This window comes from Antedon bifida, chromosome 3 (assembly GCF_963402885.1).
Source record: "Antedon bifida chromosome 3, ecAntBifi1.1, whole genome shotgun sequence".
Classification (NCBI taxonomy): Eukaryota; Metazoa; Echinodermata; class Crinoidea; order Comatulida; family Antedonidae; genus Antedon; species Antedon bifida.
This window is the reverse complement of record NC_136228.1, coordinates 8,139,869-8,162,617: the sequence shown is the minus strand read 5'-3', so window position 1 is coordinate 8,162,617 and position 22,749 is coordinate 8,139,869. Positions and strand designations below refer to the sequence as shown.

Sequence of the window (22,749 nt, the reverse complement as noted above, 5' to 3'; positions counted from 1 at the left end):
TATTAAGACAATATTAATATTTGAAGCAGATATAAAATGATGCATGCTCAGTTATCAAATGACTAGGCCTACACTGATCATATTCGATATTGGTATATAGACAATTAATATTAATTATTGTTGAGGTAGATATTAGAATATGTGTGCTCAGTTATAAAACTATGACTACACTGATCATATCCAACATTGTGATATAGGATATTATTAATAGTCATTGATAAGGTAGATATTAAAAGATGCATGCTCAGTTATCAAATTATGACTACACTGATCATATCGAACAATGTGATATAGATTATTAATATTACTTATTGATGAGGTAGATATTAAAAGATGCGTGCTCAGTTATCAAATTTTGACTACACTGATCATATCCAACAGTGTGATATAGATTATCAATATTAATTATTGATGAGGCAGATATTTAAAGATGTATGCTCAGTTATCAAACTATGACTACACTGATCATATCCAACATTGTGATATAGGATATTATTAATAGTTATTGATAAGGTAGATATTAAAAAACTAAACAGATCATATCCAACAGTATGATAAAGATTATTAATATTAATTAATGATGATGTATCTATATTAAAAGATTTTTGCTCAGTTATCAAATTATGACTACACTGATCATATCCAACAAAGTGATATAGATTATTAATAATAATTACTGATGAGGTAGATATTAAAAGATGCATGCTCAGTTATCAAATTATGACTACACTGATCATATCGAACAATGTGATATAGATTATTAATATTAATTATTGATGAGGTAGATATTAAAATATGCGTGCTCGGTTATCAAATTATGACTACACTGATCATATCCAACAAAGTGATATAGATTATTAATAATAATTATTGATGAGGTAGATATTAAAAGATGCATGCTCAGTTATCAAATTATGACTACACTGATCATATCGAACAATGTGATATAGATTATTAATATTAATTATTGATGAGGTAGATATTAAAAGATGCATGCTCAGTTATCAAATTATGACTACACTGATCATATCGAACAATGTGATATAGATTATTAATATTAATTATTGATGAGGTAGATATTAAAATATGCGTGCTCGGTTATCAAATTATGACTACACTGATCATATCCAACAAAGTGATATAGATTATTAATAATAATTATTGATGAGGTAGATATTAAAAGATGCATGCTCAGTTATCAAATTATGACTACACTGATCATATCGAACAATGTGATATAGATTATTAATATTAATTATTGATGAGGTAGATATTAAAATATGCGTGCTCGGTTATCAAATTATGACTACACTGATCATATCGAACAATGTGATATAGATTATTAATATTAATTATTGATGAGGTAGATATTTAAAGATGCGTGCTCAGTTATCAAATTATGACTACACTGATCATATCGAACAATGTGATATAGATTATTAATATTAATTATTGATGAGGTAGATATTGAAAGATGCGTGCTCAGTTATCAAATTATGACTACACTGATCACATCTAACAATGTGATATAGATTATTAATAATAATTATTGATGAGGTAGATATTAAAAGATGCGTTCTCAGTTATCAAATTCTGACTACACTGATCACATCTAACAATGTGATATATGATATTAATATTAATTATTGATGAGGTAGGTATTAAAAGATGCGTGCTCAGTTATCAAATTATGACTACACTGATCATATCGAACAATGTGATATAGATTATTAATAATAATTATTGATAAGGTATATATTAAAAAACTAAACAGATCATATCCAACGGTGTGATATAGATTATTAATATTAATTAATGATGAGGTAGATATTGAAAGATGGGTGCTCAGTTATAAAATTATGACTACACTTATCATATCCAACATTGTGATATAGGATATTATTAATAGTTATTGATAAGGTAGATATTAAAAAACTAAACAGATCATATCCGACAGTATGATAGAGATTATTAATATTAATTAATGATGATGTATCTATGTTAAAAGAGTTTTGCTCAGTTATCAAATTATGACTACACTGATCATATCCAACAAAGTGATATAGATTATTAATAATAATTATTGATGAAATAGATATTGAAAGATGGGTGCTCAGTTATAAAATTATGACTACACTGATCATATCCAACATTGTGATATAGGATATTATTAATAGTTATTGATAAGGTAGATATTAAAAGATGCGTGCTCAGTTATCAAATTATGACTACACTGATCATATCCAACAATGTGATATAGATTATTAATAATAATTATTGATGAGGTAGATATTAAAAGATGCGTGCTCAGTTATCAAATTCTGACTACACTGATCACATCTAACAATGTGATATATGATATTAATAATAATTATTGATGAGGTAGATATTTAAAGATGCGTGCTCAGTTATCAAATTATGACTACACTGATCATATCGAACAATGTGATATAGATTATTAATATTAATTATTGATGAGGTAGATATTAAAAGATGGGTGCTCAGTTATAAAATTATGACTACACTGATCATATCCAACATTGTGATATAGGATATTATTAATAGTTATTGATAAGGTAGATATTAAAAGATGCGTGCTCAGTTATCAAATTATGACTACACTGATCATATCCAACAATGTGATATAGATTATTAATAATAATTATTGATGAGGTAGATATTAAAAGATGCGTGCTCAGTTATCAAATTCTGACTACACTGATCATATCGAACAATGTGATATAAGATATTAATAATAATTATTGATGAGGTAGATATTAAAAGATGCGTGCTCAGTTATCAAATTCTGACTACACTGATCACATCTAACAATGTGATATATGATATTAATAATAATTATTGATGAGGTAGATATTTAAAGATGCGTGCTCAGTTATCAAATTATGACTACACTGATCATATCGAACAATGTGATATAGATTATTAATATTAATTATTGATGAGGTAGATATTAAAAGATGCGTGCTCAGTTATCAAATTCTGACTACACTGATCACATCTAACAATGTGATATATGATATTAATATTAATTATTGATGAGGTAGATATTAAAAGATGCGTGCTCAGTTATCAAATTATGACTACACTTATAATATTCATCAATGTGATATAGATTATTAATAATAATTGTTGATGAGGTAGATATTCAAAGATGCGTGCTCAGTTATCAAAATTATGACTACACTGATCATATCCAACAATGTGATATAGATTATTAATATTAATTATTGATGAGGTAGATATTAAAAGATGCATGCTCAGTTATTAAATTATGACTACACAGATCATATCCAACAATGTGATATAGATTATTAATATTAATTATTGATGATTTAGATATTTAAAGATGCGTGCTCAGTTATAAAATTATGACTACACTGATCATATCCAACAATGTGATGTAGAGTATTAATATTAATTATTGATGATGTAGATATTAAAAGATGCGTGCTCAGTTATCAAATTATGACTACACTGATCATATCCAACAATGTGATGTAGAGTACTAATATTAATTATTGATGATGTAGATATTATAAGATGCATGCTACGTTATCAAATTTTGACTACATTGATCATATTTGATATTGTGATTGATGATGATATATTCATATAAAGAGTTTGTTCTTCTGTACAATACTCACAGTATTTTTTAATCCATCCACATGAAGAAGAGACACAAGAAGAGTTGTTTGAAATTGTGAAGCCTCACAACCTTACTAATTGTGATGACATTTAATATAATATTACAGCCATACACAAACAGTAAGGTAGTTAGGGTCACTACAATCTATTAAAATAATTAACATTAATTAACTGGAAACATTGTTAATTATCAGTTTGAGTTTGACTTTTGTCTCTTTTGTTGTAGAATTGAATCTCTCTTTATCCATTGCTTTCAACCTGAAAATAAACAGGCCTAACAGTAATACCTTGCCATTAGCAATGAAATCAACTTACTTACACACTAATATTTTATATAGATAGGCTGTCTATGACCCCCCAGCCTATCCCTAGCTAGGCCTATGCCTCTCTATACCATTCTGCTGGCTAGCTAGCAAGGCCCTAGGCCTAGTCCTATAATTAATAGCACAGGTCTCATATAGATAGGCCTAGAGTGTTTAGACTGAGCCTGGTTATATGCCTATTTATTTAACTAAAATAATCAGCCTAAACTAAGGCCTAATAAACTAGTCTAGGCCTAGGCCCTAACTAGAATACATAGAGCTAGCTAGTTAGGCTAGCCTAGGCTAGGCCTAGCTACTTACTAGCTAGTAAGTAGGCCTAGCCTAGCCAGTTCCCTAGTAGGGCCTAACCAGGTGGGCCTAGCCTCTAGCTAGTAGTAGTAGTAGTAGGCCTAGTACTAGGCCTAGTAGTAGCCTACTAGCTAGGCCTAGGCCTACTAGCTAGACTAGGCTAGGCCTAGCCCTAGTAGTAGGCCTAGCCTAGGCTATAGGCCTAGTAATACTAGGCCTACCTAGGCTACTAGCTAGAGTAGAGAGATGCTAGCCTAGCTAGGCCTAGGCTAGCCTAATAAGGCTAGGGCCAGGCCTAGGCTATATAGGCCTAGGCTCTAGGCCTAATCTGCCCTTTTTGGAGGCTAAAATATTGTCTAAAATAAGCTATGACCTACAAACATAGCTTAACTATCTGTTAAGGGTGACACTTACGATGGGTAATCAATAATATGCTTCTAAATCTACCTTTTTGGCTTGCAATCTTAATATCCAGTCTGGCCTAGGCCTAGGCCTGCACGGATCAGGTAGCGAAACGAACGAAGTGAGAGCAGAGGAGGAGGAGGCCGCGCCTAGCTTGGGCCTAGGTTTCAGGCAGAAAAGAACATCTCGTGTTTGTGTAATTATATATCTATTTATAGTTATTTTAAAATATATCCCTAACATTTAAAAAATTATATATACTACTGATAATTAATTATAAGAATGATACTCTACCTAATGATATAATAAATTAAATGTATTTTCCGTACGAAATTAATTATATACGAGGATGGCATAAGTGATAGTTCTCTGTTATCAAAAAACAACTACATAATATACCTGAAATGAAACGTACTAGAGTGTCGCCATTTTTTATTGGCTGCAATTCATCAATTTCAGGTATATGTATACTTTTATCACAAAGTTGCCGTCTCTAAAAGTTTCTTTCCTCCATGACTAGTTAGTTGGGCCTAGTAGTTAGACTTATTGTTTTAGTAGGCTGGAAGTGGTTGTGTTTCAGTTTTCTCAAACACAACCTGGTGTTGAAATAATTTGTTTTCTTCCACATGGTGTGGCCCACTAACTACAGTGTACTGCTGAAGAAGACTTAATTCCAGTCTACCACCCGAACAATACACAACTAACTACTTAACCTGTAGACCAATTGGGCACTAATGCAGTTTTGAAAATTATAGTAGGCCTAAATTCCAAAACTTCAACTTTCGCTGACAGTTTTTCCTAGGCCTATATATGTCAAGCAAATTCTTAAAAGAGTGTATCCTTCATAATCTTTATCCTATACATCAATTTCTATATATTTCTATTAACTAAATTATTTTATTCTAAATAAGCCTATTTGTTAAGTTAGTTAAGGTGAAATCTGTCTCGTATTGTGAACTAGACTATATTTTCACCATCACATGAAAATCATTTCTATTACAGCAAAGTTTTAATTTGTATCAATTAATTAAGTAAGCTAGTGATGCCCAACAAAGCATTTATACAGTCAAAGCATTTATACAGTCTAAGCATCCTACTGTAGGCCTAGTTATTCTTTATAATCTGAAGATCAAATAATATGCCTACTGTAGTTTATGTACAATACAAATAATGCAAAAAACATACAGGTATTAATAAGACACTTGTAGGCCTAACAAGTTACTGTATTGTTTACTAGCATAAATTTGCCATATGGGTCATTCTTCAGTAAGTGTCTAATTTCAGGTTTATAAAAAATCGATTTTAAAACTTGCATTTTTAAAATTTTAAAAGTTTATTCAGATAATGAAGATGTATTACATGGCAAGCGTATGTTTGGCACAATCTTTATTATATATTTCGTATTTTATTCGTATTTATAAATACATGGTTCCATGTTGCTGTCATCCATCACATTTATGGAATATACAAAGGTAGAAAAAATAACGGGTTAGGAATTATAACATCATTGATGTTTTACAAAATTCTGTTGAACTAATATTACTAACCATTGACATAGTAGAAGAATATTGTTTATATTTCAATTATACCACATAATTGCGTTCATTACTGAAATATTTTAGGATTTAAAAGGATAAAATATCCATGTGACGGAGATGAAACCTGTGACAGAGCTGTTAGTTACACAACAATACATTCTGTCTGCTCTACTTTACCTTTGTTCATTGGAAAATGAATAAACACAGCTTAAATTTCTGTACATACAGAATGTAGCCATGCAAGAATGGTTTTTGAAGTCGTATGATATCGTAAATTCTGTTGTCACTTTGCATGACAATAAACACCAATAGAAATGTACAGTACCACTGTTTAGAGCAGCGTTTATACTGTAGATTGCCTGGCTTGTGAGCGGGGGAAAGTGGCTTATACTATAGAGTTTAATAGATCTGTTTTAAAGGAAAACCTACAAAGTATTGCAAGAATGATATTCTTTTTACTGGAAGTTTCTAATATTCTGTAGATTAATTTCACTGTAAGTACTGTTTTTATACTATGTATTTAAATTACAAAAATATCAGCTTAAATTAATATCTACTTATGATATGGCAGTAGGCAATAATAGTTTAACCATTATGTTACTAATGCCAACTAAATATAGCCTTGATAAAATCTATTTATATATTTTCAACTATTAAATATGTATTGTCCTCCAAAAACACTAATGAAAAATGAAGATTAGTAAAGACAGACATTGAATAGGCCAATCACTTCCGTAAAAAAAACTGTTAGATTTAACCAAAAACCCATTTACTTCCATCCAATAATTTGTTTTCGATCCAATTTTTGGTCAAAGTGCACTGTATGTGACATACTCAACAAAAATATTCTAAAAATACAATATATTTTTAATCTGATAACATTCCATAAGTAAACATTCTAAAACCGCCTAAACATACCAGATTCGTCTGACGAGCCCCAGGCGCCAAGAGTTTGTCCCTGAGCCATGACGGGGCTCTAGGTGCCCCTATGCCAAGTGGAGGAGTCTATCATGCAGTTCAGATCTTCCAAGTTGGTAACTATGTACTTGCAGCAAGTATTGTAGTATGTTGTTTTTTTTTTCTTTACGGCTGTTGCTGTTTTGGCTAGAAATAGTGTATTTCATGGCTTAGTTTTTTTCAATAGACAATATTACCATAGAGCATTAATTATAAATATATTTTTACTTTAGATAATAGATTTAATTGCTATATATTTAACAGATATGTTTCCAATAGGTTAATATTTTAGTTGGATTCAATTCAAAAAAATTTATTTAAGCATTTTTTTGTTTTTAAAGAGCGGGAGCGGTACGACATGAATTTGATGATAATCGGTCGTGGTTTTGATTTTGTTACGTCTAATTTCCTTTTACCTAGGCGATGGATTCGATCAAGATTGCTTAGTTCAATACTGTCTGTAATTTTAGAGGCAATTAAATCAGTATCTTCTCTAGGTGATTCAGGCATACCATGTAAAAGTAGTCAGTTTAGTGGACTATAATGTTCAGGTCAAGATTTTTATTTTTGCAGCGAATTTTATCATTATCGCCCGCAGTTGAGTTTTTCAGGGTTACGCTGTTGTAAACAGAGTCTGAGCCTAAAATATGTTTACTTATCGGAGATGCTGTGTAACTCAAAAGTACAGAATACAACAATACGTTTTAGCTTATTATTTGGTTTCATATTCAAACTAGATGCTGTGTAACTAAGTACTGAATACAACAATAGGTTTCAGCTTATTATTTGGTTTCATATTCAAGCTAGATGCTGTGTAAGTACTGAATACAACAATAGGGGTTAGCTTATTATTTGGTTTCATATTCAAGCTTGATGCTTTGAAATTGAGTGAGGCCCTAGGCTGGTGAATAATGCGTGATTGATAACCGACCTGTAGAGTGCGCTGTCTATTATTACAATAGGACTAATAACAATGTTTACTGTATATTGTGTCTATTAGCATAACCTTTTGGTTTCAGTTTCTTTATAGAATTGATTTAAAATGAATTAACGCAGAGTTCAATTTTCGATTAAATAACATAGCACGCATGACTGATGTAACTAACAGAACGCAGTAAAAAGGGAGTTGGCACTTTGCATTACAATAAAGATATAGGCAGTGGAAGTCTATTGATGTACAGTAGCGTTATGTGCTAGGCCAGGTAGAAAAAATAAGTTGGCTCATCCAGGTAGAAAAACAAAGTGGCTTTTTAGATTAAAACTTACTTTTTTTTATGAGGTATATTCCATAATAATCTTGATATTCAATTTAATTCAATTAAAACTTTATTATCCCCATGGGGAAACTCTGTTGGCCTTTTCAAAATACATACAAATATAAAATGGATACAGTACATAAAATATATAAATTACGATATAAAAATAAACATAAAATCCTAAAATGTCAATTAAAATACTACAATAAATAAAACTAGCACATGTCATTCATTATCAAATCGTATTGCAGCAGGGACGAATGAATTGCCATATCTATTTGTTTTAATTTTTCTTTGAAGGAGTCTGTCTGTAAATTTATAGTGCAGAGGGTGAGTGTGGTCTTTTAAAATAATTTTCAATTTTTTAATTACTAATTCCTTATATAAAATTGGTTGATTTGTTCAGAGCCTACTATTCTACTGCCTTGTTTAACTATTTTATTAAGGAAAAGTCTATCTTTAAAACGTGAATTACCATAATACCATATTAAGCAAAAACTATACTGTAGATTCAGTGCAACCATGTAAGTTTATAGTAACTTTCATAATTATTTATAAACTGGTGATCCAGCATTATTTTATTAAAGAATTAAAACATTTTCTGTCATTCCGTCATGATTCTGTCCATGATTTGTTTCCTATTTTCTGTTTAGGGCAGGATGGTTTGTTATAATGTTATTATCTACATTTTTTTCCTTTTAAATCTTTATTTATTTGGTTCATCCAATTTGTTGGTCTTCTCGATGTTTTCTTCATTGTTATAAAAGATGCCTAGTCTATTCAAATATGGATAAATAAAAGATCATTTCATATAGTATTAAACGGCCGATGAATGAAACAGCAGGCAACAGTGTTTGTAAACATGTATGATGGTAGGATACATATTAATGATATACATGCATGTAATTATTATTTACAGTGTAAAGAATATTAATTGAAGCAATATTGCTACAGTAGTTATTATTGTGATATGAATTTTTGCCTGGAAAAGATGATACAGTGAATAACACGTCTGAGCTATAATAAATAATATACTGTAGTTACAAAATGAAAGAATCTAGGCGTCAAATAAAACTGAAACAGTAACAGAACAGAAATCTCTGATATCGGAGTATAACCTTATTAAAGGAATGTCTATTTATGCTGCAGTCTATGGTCAAAAGTTGTGTAATGTTTTATGTGTTTAGTGATTTTTATAAATATAAGAAAAGTATTTTTTACTTTTTAATTTCGATTCCTGAAATATATATAATAAATAATAGCACTAAGGCAAAATTTGTTCCTCTATCTCCTCCTAAACCACAAGTCCGGTACTAACGTTTTTTAGACCAATTTGACCAAACTGGCAAACGCTACGTTCAGCAATCCTTGGGAATTTCTCCGCTAGCAACATCGATTGAGTATGTAATATACAATACAATGGACAGAAGATCAGCGTCAATCGAGAATGCAATTGGCGACCATACTGTACTGAATTATTTCAAACATAAATCCCGAACCAGATGGAGGTATAGTAATCTCATGCGCCCATTATTTTTTAAAAAATACATAAGAAAATATAATACATCAATCAAAGTACAATATTTATAAGTGTGAACAGGGAAACAAACTTTCTGTCTTCCCTAACTTAAGAATACAGTAAACCTATTCACTTTGAGTTTCAGTTTCTTTACAAGGGTAGGAGGCACTGTACTCCAGAGTCCGGGATGACCGAACCACAACTAGTGCTCACCAGCATTCAAATTAGACCGGACCCTGATTACCGCACCGAAAAGGGCGTATCCCCATACTTTGGTTTGGGTTTAGTTTTTTCCCCCTCAGTTTCTACTGTATGATCAGCACTTAGAGAGGTTTTACAACATAATCCAGCATATTATTATATATATACTGTACTATGCGTATTTGTTAGGCTTTCAAAAGTATGTGCAATATACACGCCATTTCTCTAAAACATGTATGCACTTAATTTATCATGGTGCCGTCCATTAATGGACCAATTCCCAACTAAATATAACCTTGATAAAATCAATTTATTTATATTGTCCCGAGTGTTCCATTTAAGTGTAGCACTAAAGCAAAAATTTTAAATAATTATAACATATATTTAATGGTTATAATAATGTTAAATAATACTTCAGGTTACTAAAACTAACAACGGGAGGAAAAAATATCGCTTCATATTTGAGAAATGTACCATTTTTTAATAAGGGGTATAAAATCTGAGCGTTACGAACGAATTTTCAATTAATATAGGTTAAAACCCTCATAACTTACAGATAAATTACTTGAAAAACTGAAAAAAATTTCAAAAACTGATGTTTATTGACTCAAATTCTTAGTTGATTACTAACTAATGCTAAAATGTCTGTCCGTAACATAAAAAATGTAAATAAGTTTTTTAATGATCCTGTAAAATAGTATAAAATTTAAAAAACACATTTTACTATCTCATTGGGTTTGACAGTAACAGAAAAATAAAATTATTTTTATAAGCCCTCTTGTTATTTTTTTTAACCCAATTAAAATGTATGTCCGTCCGTAACAGAAATGTTACGGACAGACATATTACACACAATATATAGGAATTGTTTATGTCCGTCCGTAACAAAACAAGATTTAATTGGTTCAACAAAAATAATAGGAGGGGCAACAAAAAAAGTTTATTTTTCCTGTAAAAGTGTAACTACTAATGCTAATGAGATAATCATAATGTGATTTTATAACTTTACACTGTTTTCATGATCATATAACAACTTTTTAATTTTTTACTATGTTAATGAATAGGCATTTACCATGTTTTTTGTAGCGAATTAGTCATTTGAACATATTAGCTTTAACAGGTCTTACTTTGGCATTTTTGAATTATATTAAACCTAAATACAGTGCAAGCAAACTTATTGTTTAAACAATATATTTCCAGAATAAAAAACATATTTGGAAATTTTTATTATGAAAGTGGGTCAAATATGTTTTAGGAGCAAAAGTGTCCGTCCGTAACACAAAGAAATTTTATTTATATTTATTTATTTAATTTTCTGCCATATACAATACAAAGAAGACAAAACAATTATAAAAGGGGGCAAGGAAAGATCAAACAGGTGCTAAACACCTATGCTAGTTGGTCAACCCAGAACAGAGCACAGAAAAAAATAAATAAATAAATAAATAATTACGTTCTACAATTAAAGCATTTACAAGAAAGCGACCAACTACACATTCTGTTGAACATCTCATCGAAACTTTGGAGTCATCCATGCGGAGCTATCCAGACCATAAACTCCTAATCGTAGGAGATTTTAATTTCTCGGACATACTCTGGCTTCCTGATGGTACATACCACGCACCAGCTAACTCCATATCTGAACTATTCACAGACTCTGTTCTCGATGGACTTAACCTCACACAATGCAACTTAAATAACACTTGTAACAATAAAATTCTGGATTTAGTCTTGAGTAACAACAACGATTTGGTATACGAGATAAAAACTGGTCAAAATGTGTTCAATTCTGACCACGAATCAATCTCTTTCATGCTCAAGTTTAACGATAACATTGATTTTGCTAATAATTTTACTAGATATCAATTTAATTATAAAAAAGCAAACTTTGAAATCGGTGAAAATGCACACGATCTTGAACAACTTTTAAACGCTGCTGGTAGCTTTTCAAAAATGTGAAAACTTAATTTTTATTTAAAAAAATCAAATGTACCAATAACTGGTCAAAGAGTTCATAAATATAGAAAGTGGAAACTAGGAGATAATTATATTGATGAAACAGATAAATATAAATATTTAGGTACGATTATATCTAGAAAAAATAATGACAATGATCATATTGAAGAGGTAATTAAAAAGGGCAACAGAATAATTGCCTACATAAAATCAATTATCGATAACCAGGACGACTTCCACAGAGTATTATACTATGGTAATTTGTTATGGAATACAATTGGTCTTCCCACAATTAACTATGCATGTTCTGTTTGGCTTCCTGGTAACAAATCATTAACCCAAAAACTTGAGAATTTACAGTACCAAATGGCTAAAATCATATTAAAAGCACCTAGAAATGTCGCCAATGAAGCATTATTAGGTGCTTTAGGATGACAATCCATTGAAACATTACAAAACAAATTTAGAATAGGTTACTTTAATAGTCTTAAGACGATGGAAGATTATAGGTGGCCACATTTATTATGTAAAGAACTTATGGAGGTTAGATTTTCAACAAGATGGAAATGGATTGAAAATGTTAAATTAATATTAGAAAAGTGTAACTTAAATGACAAATTCAATATGGAACCTCAAGGTTATTGGTTAAAATATTTTAAGAAAAATATTTCTGAATGTAATAACCAAGATTGGTTTGAAAGGGCAAAAACAAAAACAACATTAAATGACTACGTTAAATACAAAAATACACCATATATGGAATATTATCTTTTAGATAGAATAAATTTTAAAGGATCGAACCTAAAATTCAAAGCAAGAACCAATAACTTAGATTTAGAAGGCAGAAAGCGATTATGGTCAGATTCCTACTCAGGCCATTGTCTCATTTGTAAAAGTAATTCAATAGAAACAATTGATCATTTCTTGTTTGATTGTGTAAGTTTATCCTCCATAAGAAATACTTGTTTTAATGAATTGAAAAGTGACTTATGTACAATTAATGAACATTATTGGGACATTTTTATTAATGGTTCAACAGAATTTAAGCATCACTTATTACTAGACGACATATATAACTTGTACCAAGATAAATCAATTTGCTCCATTTTTGACAATAAAAGTAAATCATTTTTAATTAAAGCTATGTCACATAGGACTGAAATATGGAAAAACATTTCTACGCCTTAATATGATTTTTTTTTTTCTCTTTCTTTTTTACTGTTTATAAGTCAGTAGAATTTGTGCTGCTTGATATTATGTAATTGTGAACCATTATTAACTTTTTGTACCTGTATATACATATATTGTAATAAATGTATGACTTTATTTTGTAAACATTTTGTATGGGTCGAACCTCTTGTTACGAGAGTGTTCCTCCGTTTTAAAGGAGAGTAACCAATAAATATTATTATTATTATTAAAAACTTAACGAAACTTTTACAAGGTTCCCTTGGGAAGTACTATTTGATTTTAGTAACGATGTAAACGATAAGCTTGATATATTTTTTACGATATTGTATATGCTACTATTAGAGACCTTGTTCCAGTTGTGAAAGTTAAAAAGTAAAGACCACCCTGGTTTGATAGAGAATTAGTAACTGCTTTTAAGGACAAGCAGCATTTTCACAATATCTGGAAGAAATTTTAGCCATTATTAGCAGGCAAAACTTCTGTGTTGGCCGACGAAACTTTATGAAAATTAAGTATAAGTCTATCTAACTTCATTGTCATCTAATATTAAAACCAATCCCAAATGTTTTTGGTCATGGTTAAAAAACAAAAGAGTCTTAAAATCCACTGTTTCTACCATTACCAATCATGCTAATGAGGCTGCAGAGACTCCGAAAGCCAAAGCTAGTATGTTTAATCATTTTTTTGTTTCTAATTTCTCAGACTCCAGGGACATTGAACCTGCGGTGTATCGATGTCTCCCGGAGGTAAACGCTGATGTCTTGAACAACATCATTATTCGGCAGGATGAAGTTGACCAGATCTTGAGGTCGCTCGACGTGCGCAAGGCGGCGGGCAATGACCCTATTAGCAACCAAGTCCTTAAGTTCTGTTCTACCTCCTTATCCTTTCCAATCACGCTCATATTTCGTCTCTCTATCCAGACTGGTGTTTTCCCTGAAAGATGGAAAACCGCCAACGTTGTCCCCATACACAAATCTAATTCAAGACTTAAAGTTACTAATTACAGACCCATCTCATTACTCCCCACTATATCAAAAGTTTTCCGGCTGCTCGGGCATTGCAAATATCTTTCACCTCCAGCTAAATTTGCCCTTTATACCTCAATAATTACTCCGTCCTTGGACTTCTGTTCTGTTATCTACAACTCAATATCCCAAATTCAGCCACAAGAATCGATCGGATTCATACTAAATTCATAAAGTTTCGCGGCCCAGCAGCCGGTTCTGTCAACACCAGTAAATTCTTGCCAAGTACTAGACGCTCACGAACCGACATGATTTTTCTTTTTAAATGCCTAAATTCAAAGTTTGATTGTAAATTTGTCTCTCAATTTCATTTTCGTGTCACCGTGGGTAAACTTTGTATTAATAATCTTTTAAAAGTGCAGTTTTCTCGTGTTAATGTATGTAAAAATGGTATTTTTTGTCGGGTTGCTCATTCATATAATAGTTTAGTTCAAATGTTTCCTTACATCGATATTTTTAGTTGTAATACTTCTGCTTTTAATGTCATTTTTAATAATATATAAATCTGTTTGTTCCTTGTTCTTTTTTATGTTTAATCAAATGTATATTTTATGGCGATCCTGTTTTGCTGTTTTTCTTTACACTGTTGGATCTTGAATAAATAAATAAGTAAATAAAAACATACAAAGAATTTAAACCTTTTACCAGAACATTTTTAACAATTGATAAAGTCAAATGTTTTGGAAAAGTGTCCATCCGTAATGTTGGATAACACTCTTCTCCAAAATCAGTAAAGTCAGAATAGGCCAATCACTTCCGTAGAAAAAAATAACTGGTTTCACTTATAAAAAGACAAAACGGAAAAACCCTTTGACTTCCAGTAAATTTTACTATTTTTTGCTTTAAAGTACAGTTTTTTCAGGTAAATAACTTGTTTTCGACCAAATTTGACATTAAAATACAATATATTTTTAATCTGATAACATTCCATAAGTAAACATTCTAAAACAGCGTACCACACGTACCAAATTTGTCTGACGAGCTCCAGGCGCCCGGAGTTTGTCCCTGAGCCATGACGGGGCTCTAGGTGCCCCTATGCCAAGTGGAGGAGTCTATCATGCAGTTCAGATCTTCCAGGTTGGTAACAACCGTATATTTCGATGTATAAGTCGCACCTGTGTATAAGACGCACCCCCTAACTGAGAGTAAAATATCAGTATTTTTTTTATTGTCGATGTATAAGATGCACTTTATATTTCATCAAAACAATGTTTTTTTACATTGTAATCAATATTATTGTAATAATATATTTTGTTAGATCTACAACGGCGTCCCTTTATTTAGGTTTTTTCTTACCTAGGCTCGGCCGCGCCCAGCCTCAAAAAGTTCTTTCTAACTTGTTATTCATGAGTTTCGCACCCGCAACATCGAGTGCATGACCGTGTGTGTAACACAATAAAAATATTGAATGATCATTGACAAAAGTGTAAAGTGAGTTTGTTTGTTGTTTTTCCCGTCAGAAACAAATAGAATATTTACAAAATATATTAAAATATAATGCTTATAAAAACATTTAAAAAAAAGTTAAACTAATAAAATACTGTATTTACAATATTTATTTAAATATAATGATTATTATATAAAAACATTTTTAAATAAACACCTAAAAACCTTAATAGAGCCTACACTTCGATATGCTTCGATCTTTAATTAGAGCTTACAGTGTACAGTACTGCATTGAGCGGCGTTCCATAGAAATCGCCGGAAGTTTGATTTACCGGAAGCGCAACCGAAATGAATCATTACTCGTAATTCTTGCTGTGAGTACATACCGTATATTTCGGTGTAAAAGTGCGACTTATATACCGAAATATACGGTATGTACTCACAGCAAGTTGTTAAAACAGGGTGTGTGTGTAATTTCACTTTCCCTGGTTAAAGGATATGATTGTAGTACAGTATGTTGTTGTTTTTAAATATGTTTTTCTAATATTATATTGATAGTTTTATCATATACTTAGATGGTTTAAATTTGGTTTGGATATTTTGTTACACCATAATATAACTAGACAAGGGTATATCCAGGGTTGTAGCCAGGGAATTTTCTAGGGAGAATCAATATTGGTAATTGATAATTAACCAAACCATAAGTAACAATCAAAGGCATAAATATAAAAATATCATAATTCCTTTCTTTACAATATCAATTGTATTAGTTAGAGAGGCAGGACAAAATTAACATTGGTATTCTGGACAGATGCTTCTTTGTTATGCGATACCCGGTTTGACATAAATAACAATTTTATACACATGATTTTGAACGCTAAGAAAATTACCATGATCTGTACCATTTTCTTTTTATGAAAATTAACATACCGTTGTTAAAAATATATTTAGAATTGAAAAAGCTATTAAATGATACAAAACAACATTTGACAGTTTATTTCACCATTTGTTCATTGACTATGGTTTTGATTTTAAATAACTTGGTAATTTGTTGTAAAAAGCTATGTTGTCCTAAATACTATCCTAACCTAAAAGGTTAAATCATCATTTTAGATATTTAAAGGTTATTGATTGCCCAGCATAATTTACTAAAATTTGAAAACTGATAACTATTTTGATTTTCCAGGCTATACTTTGTAAAATGGATGATATTGATGCAATAACAAAGTTCATCATTTTAAAAGATGACTTCAGTAGATGTTATAATAAAAGTGAAAGATGGTTAAAATTCTTATTGTTTGAACATTTGGAATTGGAGGAAATCACAAGACCGGGCTACACTGCTCATGATTTCCTTAATACAGCAGAAAAGAAAGGTTTTATCTCTCATGTTAATGTTAAACTACTTCTTGATATTGCTGAAATATCGCAGGAGCAGTTTGCTGTAGATCTTGTTGTGAAGTATAAACAAGAAAATAAGCAAAGTACTGAATATTACCGTCCATTGTCACCATATAGGAAAAGACTGTTTATGGCGTTAAGAGATGTTACCCTAGATGGATTTAATGCTGTTATTACTAACTATCAATTATCAACGTACAATTTCCAAAATATCTGGGATGTAGTACTTCACCTTGAGATTCAAGGACAGTTAGCCGATAAACAAGACAAAGTATCTAGGTTTGCGAAGTTGCTTAGAGAGCGTGCAAAGAATATATTACTCGGTAAAGGTATGTATATTTATCCTCTTGCTCTCATAAGCTCACTTGAATTTCTTTTGTCCCATCTATTTTTTGTACATATTGTATAAAGCCTGTTTTCCTGTCGACGTTAAGTTGCGTTAAGTTTAAAATTGTTGAAGTTGAAAATAAAATAGCGATGACGATGATCGAGTCGGACCGCTAATATTTACACATTTTTACTCGTTTATAGTTTCTTGGTTCTCTCGAGCGTTGCTGGGACACGCCAAGGCCGGCCATGCGCAGCCGGCCCCGCGTGAAAACTGAAAAAGTTACAGGTCTTGATGCTTCAACTCAGCCTAGGAAATGCTTTTGCTGATATCTTATTCTAGGCTTACACTAAAGACAAACATAAAATTGTTTTGATATTGTCATTTAATTTGACTTACATTTGTTGTTTTGAAATATCAGACCTTAAAAGTGTACAAAAAAAGTAAAAAACATTGTCGCGTTGTAAAAATTCAAGAATTGTCAGTGCGTACCTATTTTTCACAACTTGCAATGATGTAATTTGTGGACCATTTGATTGGTCAGTTTTAACGATCATAACGTTAAAGATGAACTGGTTTCAACTTTAACGATTTCAGATTTTAACGATTTGTAGTTGATTTTTTACCCCCTTTTCCTGTAAAATCTGGCCATTCAGGCTTTAGGAATGATAATGATGAAGAAGAATATATTTAATTTGAGTCCCTAATGACATTCTCTTTTTCTGTTTTATATTTCTTTGGTTATTTTATTATACCGTAGTTCTTTAAATTCTATATAGTAGTAAAGAATTTAAACCACCACCACCAGTTAATGTGCAATGGGTTTTGGTTTAAAGAAAAAGAACAATTACAGAGTATCATAATCACTTAAAAGTACACTAATTGATACTTTTGAGATTATTTTATTAAACTATTGTAGTTTTATATCTTTTCTACTTTCATATTTTACTTCTTTCTACAGTACAACATTTTCTATACATTTCTATTATTTATATTATTTGAATTTATTACGTTTTCATATTAAAGATATGTTGTTATTTTTTATTTCTAAGGTACAAATTTTAAAATTAGGCTTTATATTAATGTACTGTTAATTATCCATTCTATTATTTAACAATTTGATGATTTGTACTCCAGAAAATACATTTTTTACCGGTTGATCCAAATTTGATTATATTATAGTTAAAGAACAAAATTATTATGTATTTATATAGAGGGCAAAAGGTGCGCCTCTGAATATTATCAAGTATGATACTTTGGTTTAATTGTAGATAAATCTTATTAATTCTTTCAATAAATTTATCTTACAGACGGCTTTTCATCTAGCAGTGGGCAGAAAAAAAGTGATGGTAACTTTTTTTTAAATTAGGCTTTATATTAATGTACTGTTGTCCATTCTATTATTTAACAATTTGATGATTTGTACTCCAGAAAATACATTTTTTACCGGTTGATCAAAATTTGATTATATTATAGTGAGAATAAAATTATTATGTATTATAGAGGGCAAAAGGCCTCTGAATATTATCAAGTATGATACTTTGGTTTAATTGTAGATAAATCTTATTAATTCTTTCAATAAATTTATCTTACAGAGGGCTTTTCATCTAGCAGTGGGCAGAAAAAAAGTGATGGTAACTTTTTTTTAAATTAGGCTTTATATTAATGTACTGTTATCCATTCTATTATTTAACAATTTGATGATTTGTACTCCAGAAAATACATTTTTTACCGGTTGATCAAAATTTGATTATATTATAGTTAAAGAACAAAATTATTATGTATTTATATAGAGGGCAAAAGGTGCGCCTCTGAATATTATCAAGTATGATACTTTGGTTTAATTGTAGATAAATCTTATTAATTCTTTCAATAAATTTATCTTACAGAGGGCTTTTCATCTAGCAGTGGGCAGAAAAAAAGTGATGGTAACTTTTTTTTAAATTAGGCTTTATATTAATGTACTGTTATCCATTCTATTATTTAACAATTTGATGATTTGTACTCCAGAAAATACATTTTTTACACTAATTGATACTTTTGAGATTATTTTATTAAACTATTGTAGTTTTATATCTTTTCTACTTTCATATTTTACTTCTTTCTACAGTACAACATTTTCTATACATTTCTATTATTTATATTATTTGAATTTATTACGTTTTCATATTAAAGATATGTTGTTATTTTTTATTTCTAAGGTACAAAGCCTACGATTGTTGGTTCTAAGTCTATTCAGCAACAAGGCGTACAAAAAGAGAGCAAATTGAGCCAACGTGTATTCTTCAATCAAAATGCATCACTAGTATTCTGTCTGCGTACAAATAATCAAAATACTTTAAAAGAATTAATGAGCATGCATTTGGAAAACAAGCTAATCATTGGTGTAGCAGACATCTTAAAACCAGAAAATCAACAAAAGTTTTTGGAAGACTGGAAGATCAGCTTTAATTTAGAAGAATACAAAACTGCTTTAAGGAAACTAATGGATAAAGGTACAATTTATGAGATGGTGGTATTCTTTTTTTTGAGTGAGATAAGAAGATCTGTTAATCTCATAAATTGCATAATATATGAGTATAAATCAAAGGGCTACAGGCAGGGTTGATGGAAAAAATCAAAATCAAAATGTTAATACTGCCTCTTAATAAAAATTAAAATGAAGGGAACTGTAACAAATGATAACATCTTATCATTAATGATATTACAATCAAATAAATCAGCCAATCAAAGATGTCAACACAAAGGCATAGATATAAAAACACGCCTCCAAACAACCTATGAGGTATAATGCAGAAATAGTTTCTTATAAAGCCAGTGTGAATAATTGTTTATTGTGAATAATGGTAATGTCCAAAAGAAAATGATAATTATTACAAAAATGGGTGGCTACACAGGTAACCCAGGAGTCTTAGTATAATTATGTATAGGTCCATAGTCTAATAGACCTTAAATGTTCTACGAACCTGTTACCTACGTTTGGTTTCACCAATACATAGCATATGTACAAGAAATACAATAAATCACCTACTGGTGTTATAATGCGGTCTGTAACAAAATAATCACCAGGTCCAACTATTTTATCTAGATATGCATTAATAAATTTATATTGAGGCAGTTTTAACATTTTTGAATAAGAAAATATATATATATGCCTACTGTATATGATAGACAATGATATATATGAGATGCAGCCACTGATACCCACAACATATGTAAGATAATCTACAACAATCCTTTTTCGATATCAGTGGGGAATCCTGAAAAATTTAACTAGAGGGTGGGGGCATAGGTATAAAAACGAAAATATGTATAAATATTTCACCATCTGACAGGGCTATCATGGTTGAATATGGAGCTCTAGGTACTCGGAAATTTAACTTTTGGAGGTTAAAAAAATTGCTTTTCTTTCTATTTTATAACTACGTATGTTTTAGTTTTGTTTGTTGATAATGATAAAATATATTATTGTACCATAATATTATTTATTTTTTGTGAATTATTGTAATAAAATATAATGAATAGATAAAGTCTAAAAATACTATTTACTTTAATGTTTTACCATTCTATTAATACCATTCTAACAATTTGATGATTTGTACTCCAGAAAATACATTTTTTACCGGTTGATCCAAATTTGATTATATTATAGTTAAAGAACAAAATTATTATGTATTTATATAGAGGGCAAAATGTGCGCCTCTGAATATTATCAAGTATGATACTTTGGTTTAATTGTAGATAAATCTTCTTAATTCTTTCAATAAATTTATCTTACAGAGGGCTTTTCATCTAGCAGTGGGCAGAAAAAAAGTGATGGTAACTTTTTTTTAAATTAGGCTTTATATTAATGTACTGTTATCCATTCTATTATTTAACAATTTGATGATTTGTACTCCAGAAAATACATTTTTTACCGGTTGATCCAAATTTGATTATATTATAGTTAAAGAACAAAATTATTATGTATTTATATAGAGGGCAAAAGGTGCGCCTCTGAATATTATCAAGTATGATACTTTGGTTTAATTGTAGATAAATCTTATTAATTCTTTCAATAAATTTATCTTACAGAGGGCTTTTCATCTAGCAGTGGGCAGAAAAAAAGTGATGGTAACTTTTTTTAAAATTAGGCTTTATATTAATGTACTGTTGTCCATTCTATTATTTAACAATTTGATGATTTGTACTCCAGAAAATACATTTTTTACGGGTTGATCAAAATTTGATTATATTATAGTGAGAATAAAATTATTATGTATTATAGAGGGCAAAAGGCCTCTGAATATTATCAAGTATGATACTTTGGTTTAATTGTAGATAAATCTTATTAATTCTTTCAATAAATTTATCTTACAGAGGGCTTTTCATCTAGCAGTGGGCAGAAAAAAAGTGATGGTAACTTTTTTTTAAATTAGGCTTTATATTAATGTACTGTTATCCATTCTATTATTTAACAATTTGATGATTTGTACTCCAGAAAATACATTTTTTACCGGTTGATCCAAATTTGATTATATTATAGTTAAAGAACAAAATTATTATGTATTTATATAGAGGGCAAAAGGTGCGCCTCTGAATATTATCAAGTATGATACTTTGGTTTAATTGTAGATAAATCTTATTAATTCTTTCAATAAATTTATCTTACAGAGGGCTTTTCATCTAGCAGTGGGCAGAAAAAAAGTGATGGTAACTTTTTTTTAAATTAGGCTTTATATTAATGTACTGTTGTCCATTCTATTATTTAACAATTTGATGAGATGTACTCCAGAAAATACATTTTTTACCGGTTGATCAAAATATGATTATATTATAGTGAGAATAAAATTATTATGTATTATAGAGGGCAAAAGGCCTCTGAATATTATCAAGTATGATACTTTGGTTTAATTGTAGATAAATCTTATTAATTCTTTCAATAAATTTATCTTACAGAGGGCTTTTCATCTAGCAGTGGGCAGAAAAAAAGTGATGGTAACTTTTTTTTAAATTAGGCTTTATATTAATGTACTGTTATCCATTCTATTATTTAACAATTTGATGATTTGTACTCCAGAAAATACATTTTTTACCGGTTGATCAAAATTTGATTATACTAGAGGGTTTCTAGTGGTTGTACCCGAATGGTCCTCGAAAACATGACCAACGCCTCTGGAAACTGAGGCCCGGTTGACACCTATGCATATGACTGATGAGTAATTGGTAGTAATCATAAGAACGTAAGATGCAAATAATATAATTGTAAAGAACAGTATACGTATAATATACATATGATATTATATATATTATCTGAACGTTACACACAG

General features: G+C 30.2%; 1 protein-coding gene and 2 long non-coding RNA genes across 3 annotated transcripts in view; 2 read left to right on the top strand and 1 right to left on the bottom strand.

Moving 5' to 3' along the window:
- Positions 1–3,792: 3,792 nt before the first annotated feature.
- LOC144838622 (uncharacterized) lies at positions 3,793–4,806 on the bottom strand. Its single transcript, XR_013611673.1, has 2 exons — positions 4,725–4,806; positions 3,793–3,924 (listed from the first exon to the last, which is right to left on the bottom strand). It is a non-coding gene; the product is annotated as an uncharacterized LOC144838622 (long non-coding RNA).
- Positions 4,807–6,601: 1,795 nt separating this feature from the next.
- Positions 6,602–22,749, top strand: part of LOC144838115 (uncharacterized) — a 31,980-nt gene continuing 15,832 nt past the window's right edge. Inside the window, exons 1-3 of the mRNA XM_078693474.1 lie at positions 6,602–6,711; positions 16,898–17,441; positions 18,751–18,789. Of these exons, the coding sequence (XP_078549600.1) occupies positions 16,913–17,441; positions 18,751–18,789 (568 nt within the window). The 5' untranslated portion in view covers positions 6,602–6,711; positions 16,898–16,912. The remainder of the gene's footprint in view (positions 6,712–16,897; positions 17,442–18,750; positions 18,790–22,749) is intronic.
- On the top strand, positions 19,335–21,279 carry LOC144837001 (uncharacterized). The gene is made up of 3 exons (XR_013611428.1): positions 19,335–19,368; positions 19,642–19,935; positions 21,221–21,279. It is a non-coding gene; the product is annotated as an uncharacterized LOC144837001 (long non-coding RNA).